At 39.3% G+C, this 23,003-nt stretch overlaps 1 protein-coding gene across 1 annotated transcript in view; it reads left to right on the top strand.

Moving 5' to 3' along the window:
- DBT (dihydrolipoamide branched chain transacylase E2) overlaps positions 1-23,003 on the top strand; it is a 40,976-nt gene that overhangs the window by 11,116 nt on the left and 6,857 nt on the right. Inside the window, exons 4-7 of the mRNA XM_052637541.1 lie at positions 1,043-1,224; positions 11,936-12,057; positions 14,257-14,473; positions 19,167-19,333. Of these exons, the coding sequence (XP_052493501.1) occupies positions 1,043-1,224; positions 11,936-12,057; positions 14,257-14,473; positions 19,167-19,333 (688 nt within the window). The remainder of the gene's footprint in view (positions 1-1,042; positions 1,225-11,935; positions 12,058-14,256; positions 14,474-19,166; positions 19,334-23,003) is intronic.

Below are 23,003 nucleotides of genomic sequence, written 5' to 3' on the forward strand. Positions count from 1 at the left end.
ATGAATGAACTTAGAGCTTCTTTCCAAACAGTTTTAAAATCATTATGTAGTCTAAGCTGTGTTTATTAAAAATGATTTCAGCAAGAATGCAAGTACATTTGACTCACCATTACCTGAGAGTTTGCCTGTATTTTTAGAACAGGTTAAAATATTAAAACAAAAGATATGAATCAAAGAATACTGTTTCAAAGGTTTAAAAAAAAAAGTGAAAAAAGAAAGAGGCTTGAAACAAAAATTAAAAAGACCTCTACTTAGGCATCCTTCTACCCCTTTTCTTTCTTTCCTTTGCTGGAAAAACAGAAACACCTCCGAGTACTGAACTAATTTTCAAAGGTTTTGAGAACTAGCAGTTAAGGTGAGTCAATAGATTCTCTCCCACAATTTTATACTGTTAAAGATCCTTTTAAGAATCTCGTTTAGACACCTAAACATTCTTTCCTTGTAGTTTTCATTATAATTGCTCTGTAGGTTAGGAGAGAACCATAATCACAGAAATGTACCTTGCAATTGTGTCTCTGTGGCATTGTGGGATCAAGGAAAGAGTGATGGATCTCAGGTCAGAAGAGGCTGACTCTGAAATTCATTAGTCATGTTAGAGATAAAGACAAAGAACTCAAACTACAATTTATAAAAGTATAGCAGATGTATATTGAAGACATCAGTTTTTAAAATTTAATTCTAGAGATAATAGGTATCCCTTAAAATGTGATGAAGGCTGACACAATAAAAGAAAATAACACTTTTAAAATACATTTTACATATTTCATCTAAGAAATGGGTGAGGCAGAAAAAATTGATACATTAATTAAATTTTTGGATTATAAATTATGAATATTTCATTGTTTTTTAAAAATTTATACTCCTTGAAGAAGCATCAAAGAACCTCTGAAAGCCATTGTAGTCTCTTCTGAAACATCTGAAACATACTGGGCCTCAAGACTGGGCTCCATGGATACTCATCTAATTCAGTGTAGCATTTTTATTGTTTCAGATGATCTGTACTATGGTTCATGTAAAAGTGTCTTATGACTTTCTCTTTTAGGTATGTAAAAGAAGGAGATACAGTGTCTCAGTTTGATAGCATCTGTGAAGTTCAAAGTGATAAAGCTTCAGTTACTATCACTAGTCGTTATGATGGAGTCATTAAAAAACTGTATTATAATCTAGATGACACTGCCTATGTGGGAAAGCCATTAGTAGACATAGAAACGGAAGCTTTAAAAGGTACTGTATATCTATGTATATGTTCATCTATCTTGCCAAATGGATTAATGGTGTTCTTTTGTCGTTGGGTACCAGTTGAAAGTGATGTTTCCTTTGAATAACTTACAGGATTTGATTTGCGGGTTTAGAACCTAGATGAGGAAAATAGAAAGGTATTCTGTGATACATGATTATCTTTTGACCAGTTACCATGTTAAAAACATGTATTTGTTGCTATTGTTCAGTAGCTAAGTTGTGTCAACTCTTTGCAGCCCCATGGACTGGCGCACGCCTGGCTTCCTTGTCTTTCACCATCTCCTGGAGTTTGCTCAGATTCATGTCCATTGGCGCACGCCTGGCTTCCTTGTCTTTCACCATCTCCTGGAGTTTGCTCAGATTCATGTCCATTGAGTCAGTGATGCTATCTAACCATCTTATCCTCTGCCACCTCCTTCTCCTTTTGCCTTCAATCTTACCCAGCATCAGGGTCTTTTCAAATGAGTTGGTTCTTTGCATCAGGTGGCCAAAGTATTCGGAGTTTCAGCTTCAGCATCAGTCCTTCCAATGAATATTCAGAGTTGATTTCCTTTAGGATTGACTGGTTTGATCTCCTTGCAGTGCAGGGGACTCTCAAGAGTCTTCTCCAGCACCACAATTCAAAAGCATCAATTCTTTGGCACTCAGCCTTCTTTATGGTCCAACTCACATCCATACATGACTACTGGAAAAACCATAGCTTTGACTATCCAGACCTTTGTTGGCAAAGTAATGTCTCTGCTTTTCAATACACTGTCTAGATTTGTCAGTTTTCCTTTCAAGGAGCAAGCATCAGTATTACTATATATAAAAACATGTATAGTAATACTTTATTTATCTGGAGGCCTGCCTTTTGGAAACCTTATGTTCAAAGAAGCAACAAACTCTTGGGAATGAAAGATTCAAGCTTTGAACACTCGTCGCTAATAAAAATTGGAATGTGCAAAGATTGAATTTCACATGATGGGATTGCTCTGTTTGCCACTGATAAGAAAACCAAAACACATTCTCATTAGTGGTGGTTATGAAAGCCAAATTTTTAAAGAGAAGTAGAAAAGAGGGAAAACCAGAGTGGGAAGCAAAGAAACTAGCATTCAGAAGCAGCAGCAGCATGGAACTTATAATCATTAGGTGTTCTGATAAGAGGGGATTCATTATGAGAACGTTATAGGAAAATTAAAGCCGTGTGCTGTCCCTATGGTAGCAAATAGCTGACCCTTTACATCAGAAGTTCCATTTGGCATTGGTGTGATATACCAAGGTTATGTCATCTAGGAAGCTTTGACGTGGAGGAGGGGTGGGGGGACCATAATTCTGTGAGGCAAACCTAAGCCAGCAATCTCTCTGGAAGTGCTGAGATGAAGACCTTTCAGTATAGTGAAGTTGGAAAGTTTAGAAGGAGTCTGAACCACAGTGGTTGGCTGACTCTTAGTCCTTCAGTCTGTACAATAATGTAACTAATGTCACAGGCACACTCACAGTTTATGTTTCATGCTTAATATTTTATTTATTCTTATTCATCGTTGGGTGATTTGCCCATGGAAATCATAAAGCCAAACTTAGACCTCAGATGTCCTGAGTTTTTGTCCAGAATGTTTTCCACTATAACATGTTACCTTCAAAACTTCTTGAAGCTTTCTTATTATTTATTTGATTTCTAATTATTAATAGTGATGACCATTTCAAGGTGGTTGCTGTGTGTTCTTTTAACACGACCCTGTTAATTTTCAAAAACTTCCTTGCTTTTGGCATCATCTTGTACTTTTCCTGCCTAGACCCGGAATCATCTCTTCCTTCAGGAGCTCTTGTTCTTTTAATGTGCAGTGAATAAGAGACCATAATCTGGGTACTAGGGGTGTTTCCTATAGTCTTGATTTCAGATTTCTATTGAAAGGCATGATTTAGGAATATTAAAAATGAGAAAGACTTTATCTTTAAAAATTACCTGAAATAGGGGCTTCCCTGTTGTCTCAGCGGTAAAGAATCCACCTGCCAGTGCAGGAGGCACGGGTTCAATCCCTGATCTGGAAAGATGCCACGTGCTGTGGAGCAACTAGCCTCATGCACCACAACTGTTGAGCCTGTGCTCAGCAACAAGAGAAGCCACTGCACTGAGAAACCCGCACACCGCAGCTAGAGAGTGGCTCCCGGCTGCTGCAACTAGAGAAAAGCGTGCATAGCAGCGAAGACCCAACACAGCCAGAAATAAGCAAATAATTTTTTTTTAATTACCTGAAATAAGTACAGAATTATTTTGATGTGTCAACAGGATAATATATATATTTTTTAATCATTCAGTTAAGACCTTGAAAGGAAAGAATTATATTCTTGACATAAACTGAAACAAGCAAAAATGCTAAACATTACTGTGGATGTCAGTAAGTTAGAATAACCAATCAGGTGCTGTAGACCAGGTTAGGTATCTATCTCTGCCATCCACAAAAGCAGATTATAGTAGTCTCTTGGTATTTGCAAAGGATTGGTTCAGGACACATACACACACAGATACCAAAATCTGCAGATGCCTATCTCCCTTATATGAAATGATGTAGTATTTGCATATAGCCTATATTTTAAATCATCTCTAGATTACTTATAATACCTAATACAGTGTAAAGACTGTGTAAATAGTTGCTGGCATTCAGCAAATTCAGACTTGCTCTTTGGAACTGTCTGGAATTTTTTTTCTATGTATTTTCAATCAACATTTGGTTGAATCCATGAATCCAGAGCCTATGGATTCCCAGGGCTGACTGTGTATGAACAAGTGAGCAATTGGGATTTGAGGGGGGGTTTTATTGTTTGCTTTTATTTTTAAAGTTTCTTTTGGTATCCCCAGTGAAATCCAACTTAGTAAGTCTTGATATAGCAAATTATAAAATCAAAAACTTTTTCAGGCAATGGGTATGTTTTTTCTAAATAACTTTTTTACAGAAATTAATTTCCTGTATGACATGGATGAATCTTGAAAAATTATTCTAAGTCAGAGAAACCAGAAATAAAGAGAACATGCTATATGATTCTATGTACATTAATTTAGTTTTTAATTGGAGTATAATTGTTTTACAATGTTGTGTTAGTTTCTGCTGTACCATGAAGTAAATTAGCTATATGTGAACATATATCCCCTCCCTCTCATCCCTCCACCCCCATCCTTCCCCTTTAGGTCATCATCAGAGATTACCAAGCTGAGTTCCTTGTGCTATATAGTAGCTTCGCACTGGCTAGCTGTGTTACACAAGATGGTGTATACATATATCAATGATAGCTTCTCGATTCTTCCGTCCTTCTCCTTCCTCCTCTGTGTCCACAAGTCTCCTCTACATCTGCACCTAGATTCCTGCCCTGCAAATAGGTTCATCAGTACCATTTTTCTAGATTCCATATATATGCATTAGCATATGGTATTTAGTTTTCTCTTTCTGACTTATTCACTCCATATGACAAACTCTAGGTTCATCCACATCACTATGAATTACCCAAACTTGATCCTTTTTATGACTGAATAATATTATTTCATTGTATACGTGTACCATATCTTGTTTATCCATTCATCTGTTGAGAGACATTTAGGCTGCTTCCATGTCCAGGCTGTTGTAAATAGTGTTGCAATGAATGCTGGGAGACATGTGTCTTTTTGAATTATGGTATATGCCCAGTAGTGGGATTTCTGGGTCATATGGTAGTTTTAATTTTAGTTAATAAGAAACCTCCATATTGTTGTCCATAATGATTATATCAATTTACATTCCCACCAACAACACAAGAGGGTTCTCTTTTCTCCACATCCTCTCCAGCATTTATTGTTTATAGATTTTTTTGATGATGGCCATTCTAACCGGTATGAGGTGAAATCTCACTGTAGCTTTGATTTGTATTTTCTCTAATAACGAGTGATGTTGAGCATCTTTACATGTGTGTGTTGGCCATCTGTATGTCTCTGGAGAAATAGCTGTTTAGGTCTTCTGCCCATTTCTTGATTGGGTTGTTTTTTTATATTGAGCTGTATGAGTTGCTTATATATTTTGGAGATTAATAAAATTTTAGAAAATCCAGACTAATCTATAATGACAGCAAACCAATTGGTGGTTGCCTGCTGATAGAGTAGGGAGGGGGGAAGGTTTGGGAAGGAAGAATTATTAAGGAATATAAGGAAATTCTGAGGGGTGATAGATACATCCATTGTCTTGATTGCAGTGATGGTTATGGATATATATGTATTTCAACACTCAACAAATTTTATATTTTTTGTATGTGCAGTGTGTTATTTGTAAAAACAACGGGATTGGATAGATTGCGAGAGTAAAAATTATCTGGTAATTTTCCTCATAGAAAAATGATCATTGCTAACTATTTCATTTGCTATTCATAGTGCATTCTGAATAATTGTCTTGCATGCTAGTTTTATTTTGTGTGTGTACTTTTTTGCTTTTATATTTATATTTTTATAATTTGTATTAAATCTTTTATTATAAGAATAACTATGAAGCATAATCTTATATATCAAATAAGCAAGCCTATAGAATAGTGGATTGTTTTTTAATAAATTTATATATGCCTCTTTTTAAACTCTGGAAATGGAAAAGGTTTCTAAATATTCCGTGTACCTTGTCTTAAACAAGAATTTATAGTAAGATATTCCCTGGGGGTCCAGTTGCAAAGACTTCATGCTCCCAATGCAGGGGGCCCAAGTGTACTCCCTGTTTGGGGAACTAGATCCCACATGCCACAGCTAGAACCCAGCACAGTCAAAAAAACAATTATAGTAATACTGAATTTGTTTGTATTATTCCCTGTTTTAGTGCCAAGAAAACCAGTTATACTATGAGTAAGAAAATTACCTAATGAGAAGTTTTTTAGGAGTATAAGATATATTTTGTACATTTTACAAGTAGAAAATAATTACATCTAGAGTGCAACGGATCAAGGGTAGAAATCTTGGTAGTAATATTGGACACAAAATCCTGTCATAATGCTTGTTTAAGTAATATTCTATGGTACTGTCGTTTGTAACATGGTGTTTTAACCTGCTTTTTAAGATTGGGGTATCATGATAATTTTGATCAGGAAAAATATATCTGTGACCTCCAAGTCCTATTTATGAGTTCTTTGGCTGTAGACAGACGTCTACTTAAAGAGACCTCACTAGACTCACTTATGCCAACTTGTATCTATGATATTTAAAAAGCATATACTCTTTACAATTACAAATTGATGATTTAGTTACTTAATATTATCAAGATTATATCAAAGCTGATTCATGCCTCAGTGTGCCATCTACTTTAAACTCAATTTTTAGACTATTGCTGTGAGTTCTCCTTATAGCTAACTTGGCTTTCTCTAACCTCTATTTTAAAAGGTAAGATTACTCCTCACTTCTCTAAACAACTAAAACTTTTTGAACACAAACTTTTCAAAACAATTCATTTAATGGGACTCCTTAGTTCTAGTTTTTAAAATCCTACGTATTTTGCTCTTTCTTAAAGCACTGGCACCCCACTCCAGTACTCTTGCCTGGAAAATCCCACGGACGAAGGAGCCTGGTAGGCTGCAGTCCATGGGTTTGCTAAGAGTTGGACACGACTGAGCAACTTCACTTTCACTTTTCACTTTCATGCATTGGAGAAGGAAATGGCAACCCACTCCAGTGTTCTTGCCTGGAGAATCCCAGGGACAGGGAGCCTGGTGGGCTGCCGTCTATGGGGTCACACAGAGTCAGACACGACTGAAGCGACTTAACAGCAGCAGCAAAGTGAATATATTAGTATAACCTAAAATCATTTTTTTTTTTGATTATGCAAAGCTATATGTCAATAAACATTCATTGTTCTGGGAAAAACAAAAACACAGTTCTTCATCTGATTTTTGATTTTCAGCATATCTTTTAGCATTGTCATTGTGACAGGCCATTATAATCCTTCCTAAGTTTCTGGGAACACAGGTAAACAAATCTGTTAAGACACGTATGCCAAGAAAAGAAAATAGGCTCCAACCGAGAGTTTAAATGCCTTTTCTCTGAAGCAGGTGCATGGGTTTTATGTTGAGGCTACTTGGCAGCTGTTTCAGGTGTTCTCTTCCTGCAGCTCTATATACAAGATTAAGTTGCCAAAATGCTTGACCATCAAACAATTGGCAAGTTTCTGTACCTAATAAGCTTTAATTGAGGCTTCTTGCCACCATGTGGAAGAGAGAGGGGGACAGAAGAGGTAGCAGAATACTATGTTAAACTGGTACTGTTCTGTCATTTGGAGATGGAAATGGCAACCCACTCCAGTACTCTTACCCAGAAAATTCCATGGACTGAGGAGCCTGGTAGGCTACAGTCCATGGGGTCACAAAGAGTTGGACACAACTGAGCAACTTCAGTTCACTTCTTCACTTCTGCCATTATGTTGCATTCACCTTTTAACATGAACATCTATCATTGATTGAATGCTTTTTCTGTGCTTATGTGCCATATATATATATATATATATATAAACTCATTAAATCATACAGATGCATGCAACATTGAGACACATGGAGGTTTAAGTTGCCCATGGCCCCATGGCTGGTAATTGGTAGAGCTATGATTTGACCCCAGCTCTGTTTAATTCTAAAACCCATGTTCCAAAGCACTTTCTTACACTGAAAATTGTTTTCAGAGATGGAATATCAGTTCCATTCTGCACCTGGAATACTGGCACTACATTTCTAACATGTCTGTTCGTACATTGTGAGGTAACAATACAAGTTAGGTGTCATTTAGAGTTTATAGTATTAAAGATGTTTGCCAGGACAATACAGTGTTTTAGAGTTAAAGTAAAAGAGTAGGAGGGAAGGAAGCCTCTTAAGGGAGAGTAAACCATTTTTAGGAAAGATAAACGGGCTCTTCGTAGAATATGTGAGAGGTATGGTGGCTCAGACGGTAAAGCGTCTGTCTACAATGCGGGAGACCTGGGTTTGATCCCTGGATCGGGAAGATTCCCTGGAGAAGGAAATGGCAACCCACTCCAGTACTCTTGCCTGGAAAATCCCATGGACGGCAGAGCTTGGTGCAGGCCACTGTCCATGGGGTCGCAAAGAGTCGGGCACAGCTGAGCGACTTCACTTTCACTCACATGATAGTTTGATCATGGTTGGATGGCATCACTGACTCGATGGACATGAGTTTGAGTAAACTCCGGGAGTTGGTGATGGACAGGGAAGCCCGGCGTGCTGCAGTCCATGGGATTGCAAAGAGTAGGACACAACTGAGCGACTGAACTGACTGACTGAAGATAGTTTGTGACAAAAGTTTGTCTGTCTGTGTTACGAATTTCTAGTCTCTTCTGTGATAAGAGTCAATCTTCTCTAGAAGCCAGACTCTCTTCTGGGGAGGGAGCTTATGACAGCTGAGTTCCTTTTGGATGCCTTCAGGTAAATGAGAGCTCAGAGTTTACCTCTCCTTGCATTTGATGTTTTCTAGTTGCATGCAGCTCAAACCAACCAGAGTGGCATATTTTGGGGCAGTACGTCCTGAATTCCAGCAGTCACATTTTCTACTACCCTTCATGTTCAATACAAAGCTTTTGTTTGTTTCTCTTTTCTCTTCCTTACCTGTATGGGGAACTTTGAGAGCTCCAGTGGGCCAGTTCATAGATTAGTGAGGGGGGTGAATGAACAGAATGTCTTTCCACAGTTGCAGTGGAAATTTATTTGCTTAGAATTGAATGTCAAAGATAACTCAGTTGCCTGCTGGTGTTCAGAGGCTGTCTCTAATTTCCTTATTCCCACAGAGATTCTGCTGTACTCAGTATTGACTTTCTAGCATCCAACCTTGACAATTAAATGTTCTCAAAACCTTTTTTGATTGCAAAACTGCATGCTAATAGCCCAAGATTATTTTTCTTTTATCACTACTCTAGAGTAAGAGAATCAGGTCAGTTCAGTTCAGACGCTCAGTCGCTCAGTCGTGTCCGACTCTTTGCGATCCCACGAATCGCAGCACACCAGGCCTCCCTGTCCATCACCAACTCCCGGAGTTCACTCAGACTCACGTCCATCGAGTCCGTGATGCCATCCAGCCATCTCATCCTCTGTCGTCCCCTTCTCCTCCTGCCCCCAACCCCTCCCAGCATCAGAGTCTTTTCCAATGAGTCAACTCTTCACATGAGGTGGCCAAAATACTGGAGCTTCAGCTTTAGCATCATTCCTTCCGAAGAAATCCCAGGGTTGATCTCCTTCAGAATGGACTGGCTGGATCTCCTTGCAGTCCAAGGGACTCTCAAGAGTCTTCCCCAACACCACAGTTCAAAAGCATCAATTCTTCGGCGCTCAACCTTCTTCACAGTCCAACTCTCACATCCATACATGACCACAGGAAAAACCATAGCCTTGACTAGACGGACCTTAGTCAGCAAAGTAATGTCTCTGCTTTTGAATATACTATCTAGGTTGGTCATAACTTTTCTTCCAAGGAGTAAGCGTCTTTTAATTTCATGGCTGCAGTCACCATCTGCAGTGATTTTGGAGCCCCAAAAAACAAAGTCTGACACTGTTTCCACTGTTTCCCCATCTATTTCCCATGAAGTGATGGGACCAGATGCCATGATCTTCGTTTTCTGAATGTTGAGCTTTAAGCCAACTTTTTCGCTCTCCTCTTTCACTCTTATCAAGAGGCTCTTTAGTTCCTCTTCACTTTCTGCCATAAGGGTGGTGTCATCTGCATATCTGAGGTTATTGATATTTCTCCTGGCAATCTTGATTCCAGCTTGTGTTTCTTCCAGTCCAGCGTTTCTCATGATATACTCTGCATATAAGTTAACTAAGCAGGGTGACAATATACAGCCTTGACGTACTCCTTTTCCTATTTGGAACCAGCCTGTTGTTCCATGTCCAGTTCTAACTGTTGCTTCCTGACCTGCATACAGATTTCTCAAGAGGCAGGTCAGGTGGTCTGGTATTCCCATCTCTTTCAGAATTTTCCACAGTTTATTGTGATCCACACAGTCAGAGGCTTTGGCATAATCAATAAAGCAGAAATAGATGTTTTTCTGGAACTCTCTTGCTTTTTCCATGATCCAGCGAATGTTGGCAATTTGATCTCTGGTTCCTCTGCCTTTTCTAAAACCAGCTTGAATATCAGGGAGTTCATGGTTCACGTATTGCTGAAGCCTTGCTTGGAGAATTTTGAGCATTACTTTACTAGCATGTGAGGTGACTGCAGTTGTGCGGTAGTTTGAGCATTCTTTTGCATTGCCTTTCTTTGGGATTGGAATGAAAACTGACCTTTTCCAGTCCTGTGGCCCCTGCTGAGTTTTCCAAACTACCAAATTAGTATTAGCAGAGAACAAAACTACCAAATTAGTATTAGCAGAGAACAAAACTACCAAATTAGTACTAGCCATGAAAATAAAAACTTCCACAGCATTCTTTGTTACATTCAAAGCAGAGAAAAAAATTTAAATGCTAAATTATCTTAGGAAAACATTTAAGATTCTCAGATTTTACATGATTCATATCATTTACCTCACATTTGATTATTAATTCATGCCATATATACATATGTATGTATATATACAAATATATATATAGTGTACCTATATACGAATATGAGAAATTTATTAAGAAAATGTTTACATGTGTTTTAAAATTTATGAAAGAAACTCATTTTTAAACTTGTAGCTGCTACATAATTTTAACAGAAGTGATGTGAATAGAAGATAATCATAGTCATTAAACAGTACCTGGTACTAGTACACCCCTCTCACTCACTCTAGTTCCCTTGTTTGTTTTTCTATTTTAAAGTTGTGTTTTTCCATTCTGAAGTAGCTCATCTATCATGGGTTTTGCCTATATACTTTAAATGGAATTTATTTATATATTATGAGGCACTACGCTCCAAAATCACTGCAGGTGGTGACTGCAACCATGAAATTAAAAGACACTTGCTCTTTATAAGAAAAGGTATGACAAACCTGGGCTTCCCTTGTAGCTCAGTTGGTAAAGAATCTGCCTGCAGTGCAGGAGACCTGGGTTCGATCTCTGGGTTGGGAAGATCCCCTGGACAAGGAAATGGCAACCCACACCAGTATCCTTGCCTGGAAAATCTCATGGACAGAGGAGCCTGGTAGGCTGCAGTCCACGGGGTCACAAAGAGTCGGGCACGACTGAGCAACTAAAATGACAAACCTAGACAGTGTATTAAAAAGCAGAGATGTCGCTTTGCCAACAAAGGTCTGTCTAGTCAAAGCCATGGTTTTTCCAGTAGTCATGTATGGATGTGAGAGATGGACCATAAAGAAGGCTGAGTGCTCAAGAATTGATGCTTTTAAACTGTGGTGTTAGAGAAGACTCTTGAGGGTCCCTTGGACTGCAAGGAGATCCAACCAGTCAATCCTAAAGGAAATCAATCCTGAATATTCATTGGAAGGACTGATGCTGAAGCTGAAGCTCTAATACTTTGGCTACCTGATGTGAAGAACTGATTCATTGGAAAAGACCCAGATGCTGGGAAAGATTGAGGACAAGAGGAAAAGGGGGCAACAGAGGATGAGATGTTGAATGGCATCACTGATTTGATAGACATGAGTTTGAGCAAACTCAGGGAGATAGTGAAGGACATGCTGGCATGCTGCAGTCCATGGGTTTGCAAAGGGTCGGACACAACTTAAGGACTGAACAACAAGGCTGTTTTAATATTTTCTGCTAAACAGTAATAACATCTTGTTTCCAGATTCAGAAGAAGATGTTGTTGAAACCCCTGCTGTGTCCCATGATGAACACATACACCAAGAGATAAAGGGCCAGAAAACACTGGCAACTCCTGCAGTTCGTCGCCTTGCAATGGAAAACAATGTAAGTTTTCTTAATATTTAAGTGTGAGATCCCATAGAAGGTCTCCATGTGTATCTATGAAGAATTGCCCAGATATTCCATAATGAGTTGGCTCAAGTTGGGATTAAAGGAAACACAGCTCAAGTTACTAAAACGTTAGTCCTTATGAGAAATGAGAAGAAAATTGTGAACTTATTCATATTAAGTGAGAAGTGTGGGTTTTTTTTTTTTTTTTTCTGAGAGCCTAATGAAAGTTGGGGCTACTGATTATTGAATACTTGTAAATTCCAGAGTCTTAGATCAGGTACCCTAGAAGCATAGCTTGAGACAGGTGTTTGGGAACATGTGATTAATGAATTGAAAGAGTGATCATCTTTACTAGGAAGAATGGAAGCAGTGCAGGGAATGGATGGGAAATGGTCCAGGCATGGATATGTTCTCAAGGATCTGCTGGATCCCAGGGAGATGGAAAACACCATAGTATTGACTTTAGTCATAGAGGCTGGTCTTTTGTGTTCCCTCTTACTTGCCCGTCATTGATGCTTAATCTTCAAAGCAAGATGGGTCCTGGGCATTGTGCTAATAATTTATATGTCATCTTATTTTTAATCTTCACAACTCTGTGAAATAACAGACTTTTGTAAGACTTGGAGAAGTCAAATAACTGGTCCAAGGTCACATAGCTAACACAATAATAGAACTGGGATTCCAAAGTGAATCTCCATGACTCTAAAACCGGTGCTCTCAATGATTAATACTGCCTCAACAATTGTTCCCTCCATCGTTTGAGCACTTCTGAGCCAGATGCCATACATAACATTACAGCTAATCCTCACAGTAACCCTGCAAGCTGGTCTGGATTATCCGCTTTCTGATGAGATGAGAAAGGAAAGAGAAGTTGATTGGGTTGCCTACAATCAAATAAGTAGCTCAGCTGGGGATGTGAGCACAGATCTTGCTGGTTCCAAAGCCTGAGTTCTTTCCACTATGCCCCACAGTGCCGGGTTTTTGTTTGACTCTTTTTGAGAGAAGTAGTTTAGTTACAGTGGGAAAAAATGTTTACATTTTGGGAATATATAGTAAGAGTCATTAAAATGTTGATATCTCTTCAGCTAGTTATCCTACCACTGGGGAAGGTCATCTAGGATATACTCTTCCCAGCGTTTTATATAGTCAGAAACTAGAAGGCACATATGTGGTCAAAATCAGGGAACTGCTTAGGAAAATTATGTTCTGTACCTTTAATGAAAATTTATTAGCCATTAAATGTGTTCAGATATGAAGATGATTTGTTGAAATAGAGAAATAGAAATGGTATTATGGAATACTAGATTGTTAAGGTATTAGATGAAATAATGATCTTTTATATTGCTTTGAAAGCTGTAAACATTTTACCATTTAAAAAAATCATATAGAAGGACTACCCACAGAAATGTATGATGTAGCTTCCCTGTGTCATTTCAGTGCTTTGTACTGATCTTTCTAAAACAACCATCAGGAAAAAACTAATTGACAGAGTTTTTGTTTTAAACTTTTTATTTTATATTGGAGTATGGCCAATTAATGATGTTGTGGTAGATACAGGTGGACAGCAAAGGGAGTCAGCCTCACATATACCTGTATTCATTCTCCCCCAGACTCCCTCCCATCCAGGCTTCCACATATCATTGAGCAGAGTTCTCTGAGCTGTGTATTAGGTCTTTGTTGATTGTCCATTTTAAATATAGCAGAGTGTAGCTGTTACAGAGAGCTTTTGTTGGATGATTATTTTAGTCATTATTGTATACTGGTAGCCAGGGTCAGAAACATTGGTCTGCATTTGTTACAGTGTTTAACTCTTCTTTAAATGCTCAGTTCTTCGTATGTAGTCTTCAGGAAAAGGGAAAAAAAATCCAATAAGAATTATGCAAGACATTTAGAAATAGTTGTTTAAAAATATATTTTCAAAAGTAGCTATATACAGTGTAGATATTACATTGTTACTACATGGGTAAATGAACAGTATGTAGCTGTACTTTATAGTATTCTATTGAGATGATGAAAATGTTATAGTTTATACTGTTCTGTTAGGATAAAGAAAATGTTATTTCCTTATACTAATTTATTGGTCAGAGATACTTTACCTTCAGCTCATTTAATTCCACTTAGAGACCATATGATGGATTTATTTATTTTTAGGTAGTTTTATTTTTAGCATTAAAAAGGTGTCCCTTTTTTTAGATTAAGCTGAGTGAAGTTATTGGCTCAGGAAAAGATGGCAGAATACTTAAAGAAGATATTCTCAACTATCTGGAAAAGCAAACAGGAGCTATACTACCTCCTTCACCAAAAGCTGAAATTATGCCACCTCCACCAAAACCAAAAGACAGAACTATTCCTATTCCAATATCAAAGCCCCCAGTGTTCACAGGCAAAGACAGAACCGAACCCATGAAAGGTAATAATAACAGTAATGTAAAGGAATAATGCCATTTATTTGGGGGGAAGTTGCTCCAGCATTATGAAATTATAATTTTTCTAGGAAAAGCTTTAATATATACTGATAATTTTCGAGGAGTAATATGTTGGCAGGTTTCTTAGCATATAAACTTGCCTACAGATAATTTCTCTGTTTTAAGACTTGCTCAGTTCAGTTCAGTCGCACAGTTGTGTCCGACTCTTTGCAACCCCATGGACTGCAGCATGTGCCAGGCTTCCCGATCCATCACCAACTCCTGGAGCTTGCTCAAACTCATGTCCTTTGAATAGGTGGTGCCATCCAACCATCTCATCCTCTGTCCTCCCCTTCTCCTCGGGGCCTTTAATCTTTCCCAGCATCAGGGTCTTTTCCAATGAGTCAGTTCTTCGCATCAGGTGACCCAAGTGTTGAGCTTCAGTATCAGTCCTCCTAATGAATATTCAGGACTGATTTCCTTTAGGAATGATTGGTTTGATCTCCTTGCAGTCCAAAGGACTCTCAAGAGTCTTCTCCAACACCACAGTTCAAAAGCATCAGTTCTTCGGCGCTCAGCTTTCTTTATAGTCCAACTGTCACATCCATACATGACCACTGGAAAAACCATAGCTTTGACGACACAGACCTTTGTCGGCAAAGTAATGTCTCTGCTTTTTATGCTGTCTAGGTTGGTCATAGCTTTTCTTTCAAGGAGCAAGCTTCTTTTAATTTCATGGCTGCAGTCACCATCTGCAATGATATTGGAGATAATTTTTCTGTTTGAAGACTTGTTCGGGATATTTTAAATATTTATTATTTTTGGTTAGATTTCAAAACAAGTACTTCTGATTTATGTACAAATTATTAGGATGATTAACTTCCAAAAGTGACTTTGCAAGAAAGCCACTGTGTAAATACGTGGCTTGCATCCTTTTGAATTTTTTATACACTACAGCTGGGAAAGCAGTTACCTATGCTATTGGGCTTTCCGGGTGGTGCTATTGGCAAAGAATCTGCCAGTGCAGGAGACACAAGAGACACAGGTTGAATCCCTGGGTAGAGAAGATCCCCTGGAGGAGGGAATGGCAACACACTCCAGCATTCTTGCCTGGAGAATCCCATGAACAGAGGATCCTGGCAGTCTGCAGTCCATAGAGTTGCAAAGAGTCAGACGTGACTGAAGTGACTTAGCAACACTCACCTGTTACATATTACACTTGACACTGGTGTTGTGCTACAGTCGATGCTTCAGCATTGAAATTAGTGGCTTTCAAGCTATGTAATATATGTAATGAAGATGGTAGGCCCAAGAGAAAGAGTTTAATTGAGAGTACCCCATGAATGGTATGAAAAAGCAAAATGATAGGATACTGAAAGAGGAACTCCCCAGGTCGGTAAGTGCCCAGTATGCTACTGGAGATCAATGGAGAAATAACTCCAGAAAGAATGAAAGGATGGAGCCAAAGCAAAAACAATACCCAGTTGTGGATGTGACTGGTGATAGAAGTAAAGTCTGATGCTGTAAAGAGCAATATTGCACAGGAACCTGGAATGTTAGGTCCATGAATCAAGGCAAATTGGAAGTGGTCAAACAGGAGATGGCAAGAGTGAACATCGACATTCTAGGAATCAGCAAACTAAAATGGACTGGAATGGGTGAATTTAACTCAGATGACCATTACATCTACTACTGTGGGCAGGAATCCCTGAGAAGAAATGGAGTAGCCATCATGGTCAACAAAAGAGTCCAAAATGCAGTAGTTGGATGCAATCTCAAAAACGAGAGAATGATCTCTGTTTGTTTCCAAGGCAAACCATTCAATATCATGGTAATCCAAGCCTATGCCCCAACCATAATGCTGAAGAAGCTGAAGGTCTTCTATGAAGACCTACAAGACCTTTTAGAACTAACACCCAAAAAAGATTATAGGAGACTGGAATGCAAAAGTAGGAAGTCAAGAAACACCTGCAGTAACAGGTGAAGCAGGGCAAAGGCTAATAGAGTTTGGGCAAGAGAACACACTGGTCATAGCAAACACCCTCTTCCAAAAACACAAGAGAAGACTCTACACATGGACATCACCAGATGGTCAACACCGAAATCAGATTGATTATATTCTTTGCAGCCAAAGATAGAGAAGCTCTATACAGTCAGCAAAAACAAGACTGGGAGCTGACTGTGGCTCAGATCATGAATTCCTTATTGCCAAATTCAGACTTAAATTGAAGAAAGTACGGAAAGCCACTGGACCATTCAGGTATGACTTAAATCAAATCCCTTATGATTATACAGTGGAAGTGAGAAATAGATATAAGGGACTAGATCTGATAGACAGAGTGCCTGATGAACTATGGATGGAGGTTCGTGACATTGTACAGGAGACAGTGATTAAGATCATCCCCATGGAAAAGAAATGCAAAAAAGCAAAATGGCTGTTTGGGGAGGCCTTACAAATAGCTGTGAAAAGAAGAGAAGTGAAAAGCAAAGGAGAAAAGGAAAGATATAAGCATCTGAATGCAGAGTTCCAAAGAATAGCAAGGAGAGATAAAAAAGCCTTCCTCAGTGATCAATGCAAAGAAATAGAGGAAAAAAACAGAATGGGAAAGACTAGAGATCTCTTCATGAAAATTAGAGATACCAAGGGAACATTTCATGCAAAGATGGGCTCAATAAAGGACAGAAATGGTATGAACCTAAAAGAAGCAGAAGATATTAAGAAGAGGTGGCAGGAATACATATAAGAACTGTACCAAAAAGATCTTCATGACCCAGATAATCATGATGGTGTGATCACTCACCTAGAGCCAGACATCCGGGAATGTGAGTCAAGTGGGCCTTAGAAAGCATCACTGTGAAGAAAGCTAGTGGAGGTGATGGAATTCAGTTGAGCTCTTTCAAATCCTGAAAGATGATGCTGTGAAAGTGCTGCACTCAATATGCCAGCAAATTTGGAAAACTCAGCAGTGGTCACAGGACTGGAAAAGGTCTGTTTTCATTCCAATTCCTAAGAAAGGCAATGCCAAAGAATGCTCAAACTACCGCACAATTGCACTCATCTCACATGCTAGTAAACTAATGCTCAAAATTCTTCAAGCCAGGCTTCAGCAATACGTGAACTGTGAACTTCCAGATGTTCAAGCTGGTTTTAGAAAAGGCAGAGGAACCAGAGATCAAATTGCCAACATTCGCTGGATCATGGAAAAAGCAAGAGAGTTCCAGAAAAAACATCTATTTCTGCTTTATTGACTATGCCAAAGCCTTTGACTGTGTGAGTCACAATAAACTGTGGAAAATTCTGAAAGAGATGGGAATACCAGACCACCTGACCTGCCTCTTGAGAAATCTGTATGCGGGTCAGGAAGCAACAGTTAGAACTGGACCTGGAACAACAGACTGGTTCCAAATAGGAAAAGAAGTACGTCAAGGCTGTATATTGTCATTCTGCTTATTTAACTTATATACAGAGTACATCATGAGAAATGCTGGGCTGGAAGAAGCACAAGCTGGAATCAAGATTGCCGGGAGAAATATCAATAACCTCAGATATGCAGATGACACCACCCTTATGGCAGAAAGTGAAGAAGAATTAAAAAGCCTCTTGATGAAAGTGGAAGAGGAGAGTGAAAAAGTTGGCTTAAAGCTCAACATTCAGAAAACGAAGATCATGGCATCCGGTCCCATCACTTCATGGGAAATAGATGGGGAAATAGTGTCAGGCTATTTTGGGGGGCTCTAAAATCACTGCAGATGATGATTGCAGCCATGAAATTAAAAGACGCTTACTCCTTGGCAGGAAAGTTATGACCAGCCTGCTGTTGCTGCTGCTGCTAAGTTGCTTCAGTTGTGTCTGACTCTGTGCGACCCCATAGACGGCAGCACACCAGGCTCCTCCATCCCTGGGATTCTCCAGGCAAGAACACTGGAGTCGGTTGCCATTTCCTTCTCCAATGCAGGAAAGTGAAAAGTGAAAGTGAAGTCGCTCAGTCATGTCCGACCCTCAGCCACCCCATGAACTGCAGCCTTCCAGGCTCCTCCATCCATGGGATTTTCCAGTGAAGAGTACTGGAGTGGGGTCCCATTGCCTTCTCTGTGACCAACCTAGACATCATATTCAAAAGCAGAGACATTACTTTGTCAACAAAGGTCCGTCCAGTCAAGGCTGTGGTTTTTCCAGTGGTCACGTATGGATGTGAGAGTTGGACTGTGAAGAAGGCTGAGCATCAAAGAATTGATGCTTTTGAACTGTGGTGTTGGAGAAGACCCTTGAGAGTCCCTTGAACTGCAAGGAGATCCAACCAGTCCATTCTAAAGGAGATCAGCCCTGGGTGTTCTTTGGAAGGACTGATGCTAAAGCTGAAACTCCAGTACTTTGGCCACCTCATGCGAAGAGATGACTCATTGGGAAAGACCCTGATGCTGGGAGGGATTGGGGGCAGGAGAGAAGGGGACGACAGAGGATGAGATGGCTGAATGGCATCACCGACTCGATGGATGTGAGTTTGAGTGAACTCCGGGAGATGGAGATGGACAGGGAGGCCTGGCGTGCTGGAATTCATGGGGTCGCAAAGAGTCGGACACGACTGAGTGACTGAACTGAACTGACAGAACTGAAGTGACATTTGAGAACCTTCTATTATAGTTGTTGAAGGGATCAAAGTTTTTAAGAACAAAAACAAATATGTGTGTTTTTTCTAGGCTTTCACAAAGCAATGGTCAAGACCATGTCTGCAGCCCTGAAGATACCTCATCTTGGATATTGTGATGAGGTTGACCTTACTGAACTGGTGAAGCTACGAGAAGAATTAAAACCCATTGCTTTTGCTCGTGGAATTAAACTTTCCTTTATGCCCTTCTTCTTAAAAGTAAGATTTCATTCATTTCTAGCAAGGCTTGAGTTAGATATATAAATTTTGTTTTGCAAATATGCAGTGTGTTAACTATGGGTTTGAATAAAAGTAATATTCTCATGATACCACATAGTTAGAAAAATGTACAGATATACTCTCTTTGTTTCACAGAAGTTTATAAAATTGAAATTTTTTGTGTCAGATTTTTATCTACTTATCTCGTTGAACTAGGTCGGGATTGTCCTGCCAGGTAGGTAAAGCCTTTAATTCAGAAAGGATCATGCCAGCAAAATCCTGATTTGAACAAAAGTGAGATTCAGGATTGATTTTTCACTTTTCTATGAACATATGAGGCTTTTAGGAATCATTTCTAGGACCTTGGGACCAGTATAAAAAGAATAAGACCATCAGCTGAGCTTGCACAGCTCACTAACCACTATTTAGGAAGCAGCTGCCTTCTGCCCAATTCTGTACGAAGCATGCTGTATGTATGATCTCTTTTAACCATCAGAATAATGCTAATGTGTAAATAATTGCTATTCCCTCTTTCCATTTAAGGAAATTGTCACTCAGAGAAGTTGACAAACTTGTCAAGGACTGATTTCTAACAAGTGGAGAAGCTAAGTTTTCATTCTGGTCCATTTTTCTAAAAAAGAGTGTGTACTGTTGTCTCTAACTCCAGTGCAGCTTCCCACAAGCGCTTTGCACACTGCACCAAGACTGTTCCCCTATAAATGAAATTACTGTATTAGCCCCTGGTTCTTTTCAGTGGTTCCCTTTCAGGATGGTTTGTAAATGCCTTATTATGGCATAATAGAATATTTCTGTGAGCCTTTGCTGCCCACTTTTCATGTCTTCTCTCTCAGTCACCCCCCACCTGCTGTAGTCAGATTAAGCTATGTGTAGCTCCTGGAATATACAACTCTACCTGAAGTACTGCCTCCTCCCTTGATCAAATGTGTGTACATCCTAAACACCAAATTTTGTTCCAGTGTAGCCTCCTACAAAAGCTGGTGGTTATCATAGTCTGAGTTAAACAAGCCTTTTGTTTCTCATTGCAGCTTACCTCAGTGTATTGAAAGTATTTATCCTCCACTGTCTCTTCACTGATGCTGAGTCTTGTAAGACAGAAGCTGTTCTCCTGTATCTCCATCTTTTTAACAACTACCCTAACGAGGAAAGAGATGCTCTATAAACATGAGATGTAGTAGGTGCCAATAATGAGGGATCTAGGCTATATTACAGCTCTGAGGAGGCACAGCCGTTGAAACTCGTGGATGAGATCCTCAAATTATGTGCAAAGGAGAAGAAAAGAAGGCTCAGGGTTTTCCATCAGTGTTTAAGAGGTAGATAGAAGTTGAGTTGCCTAGGCAGTGGCAGATGGTGAGTGGGGTGAGTGGTTTGATGATAGCAGAACCAAGAAGTCACTAAAAGCCAAGTGTGTCTATTGCTGAATGACAAACCACCCTCAGATTTGATGGTTTGAAACAGTTAGCCATTTATTATTTCTCATGGATCTATAGTCTATTTCTCTGTAGTCTACAATCTTCACTTATTATTTCTCATGAGCACAGCCAGTCTGCTGATCTTGGCAGAGCCCACTGATATGTCTACAGACAGCTAGTAGGTTGCCTAAGGGGCCAGCTGCTGTAGGATGACCTCAGTGAGCTTCACTCATTTCTCTTCCCATGTCTCTCCTATCTGCCCAGTATATCAGCCTACACATGGGCTCAGTACTGACAGATGAAGAGAGGAAGCAAAATGTAAGCACTTTCCCCAAGCTGCACTGCACCTAGTTTGTTTTTAATTCACTGACCAAAACGAGTCATATAACTTAGCTCAGAATCAGCTTGCAAGAGCACTGCCAAAGGATTTGTATACGGAGGCGCACAAGATTGGGGCTTTTGATTCAGCCTCCCACACCAAGAGAGAAGAAAAGGTCAACCAGAACTTACTAAATAAAGTATTGCTGAGGTTGAAGCTTGGTTGCTGTTAGTTGGGTTTGGGGAATGAAAGAAATTGAGGAAGAGGAGAACCTGAAAAAATATGTTAAGGCAGACGGCATGGATACAAATGACGGTTAAAGTATTGTTCAGGGGAAAAATGACCTCATATCTGTGGACACATACCTTGTTTTTCCTTTTACAAAATTTGGATTGTACTGAAAATACTCTTTGTAATGTATAAGTGAAGAAGAACTAAAGAGCCTCTTGATGAAAGTGAAAGAGGAGAGTGAAAAGTTGGTTTAAAACTCAACATTAAGAAAACTAAGATATGGCATCTGGTTCCATCACTTCATGGCAAGTAGATGAGGAAACAAAGAAAACTGAGAGATACTATTTTGGGGGGCTCCAAAATCACTGCAGATGGTGACTGCAGCCATGAAATTAAAAGACATTTGCTCCTTGGAAGAAAAGTTATGACCAACCTAGACAACATATTAAAAATCAGAGACATTACCAACAAAGGTCTGTCTAGTCAAAGCTACGGTTTTTCCAGTGGTCATGTATGGATGTGAGAGTTGGACTATTTTGAACTGTGGTGTTGGAAAAGACTCTTGAGAGTCCCTTGGACTGGAAAGAGATCCAACCAGTCCATCCTAAAGGAAATCAGTCCGGAATATTCATTGAAAGGACTGATGCTGAAGCTGAAACTCCAGTACTTTGGCCACCTGATGCAAAGAACCAACTCATTGGAAAAGACCCTGATGCTGGGAAAGATTGAAGGCAGGAAGAGAAGGGGACAACAGAGGATAAGATGGTTAGATGGCATCACCAACTCAATGGACATGAGTTTGAGCAAGCTCCGGGAGTTGGTGATGGACAGGGAAGCCTGGCGTGCTGCAGTCCATGGGGTCACAAAGAGTTGGACATGACTGAGTGACTGAACTGACTGAACTGAATGTATTGTTTTAGATAAAGAAGATTAAAGTTATAGTTATCAAATCAAATGCTTTATAAAACTCCTTAACTTTCCAGCTCAGGGATATGATTTCTTTTTTTCGGTCAAGACCACCCACCCACAAAAATAACACAACACAATGCATATAACGGACCGTTAATTGGACAAGATGAAGGTAGTGGGGGAAAGAATTCTTTTTACCGTCAATTTTAAGCATTTTTATTTTTTTAGTTTTTAAACTGATTGCAAGGCATGACAACCAAATGCGATGTCTGACTTTGATTATATCCCGAATGGGCAGAGAAACAGCTATAGAGAACATTTTGGAGACAGGGAAATCTGAATATGGACAGAAGAGAAAAAAGGAGAGAGATTAAAGCAGGGAAAGACAGAGTGGGAAGACACAAATGCCATCAATTTGGGGAGATGAGCTCTAAAGTCAGTGTTTGCATCAGCTCTGCCCTTCTCTTGGCCAGGTACACCAGCTACAACACTAGCTTCTCAAATCCTTGTCACTTGTTCTTTCTACACAGGGAAATAATTAACTGCTTTTTTGGGTTTTAATTCAAAATGTTTCTTTGAACTGGAGGTTTTCTTCTCATGGAAATCTTAACACTCTACATGTAAATGAGGAAAACACGAGAATTTAGACTTTTCTTTTAGTGTTTTGGTCAATCTTCATAGTTATTTTGAAAATCTCCTTAGCATGTACAAGCTACCTTGACTACTTTATCTTTTATTCTTAATTGATAAGGGTAACCTAATTCCACATTTCTGGACGATA

This window comes from Budorcas taxicolor, chromosome 3, assembly GCF_023091745.1.
Source record: "Budorcas taxicolor isolate Tak-1 chromosome 3, Takin1.1, whole genome shotgun sequence".
In the NCBI taxonomy this organism is placed as follows: domain Eukaryota; kingdom Metazoa; phylum Chordata; class Mammalia; order Artiodactyla; family Bovidae; genus Budorcas; species Budorcas taxicolor.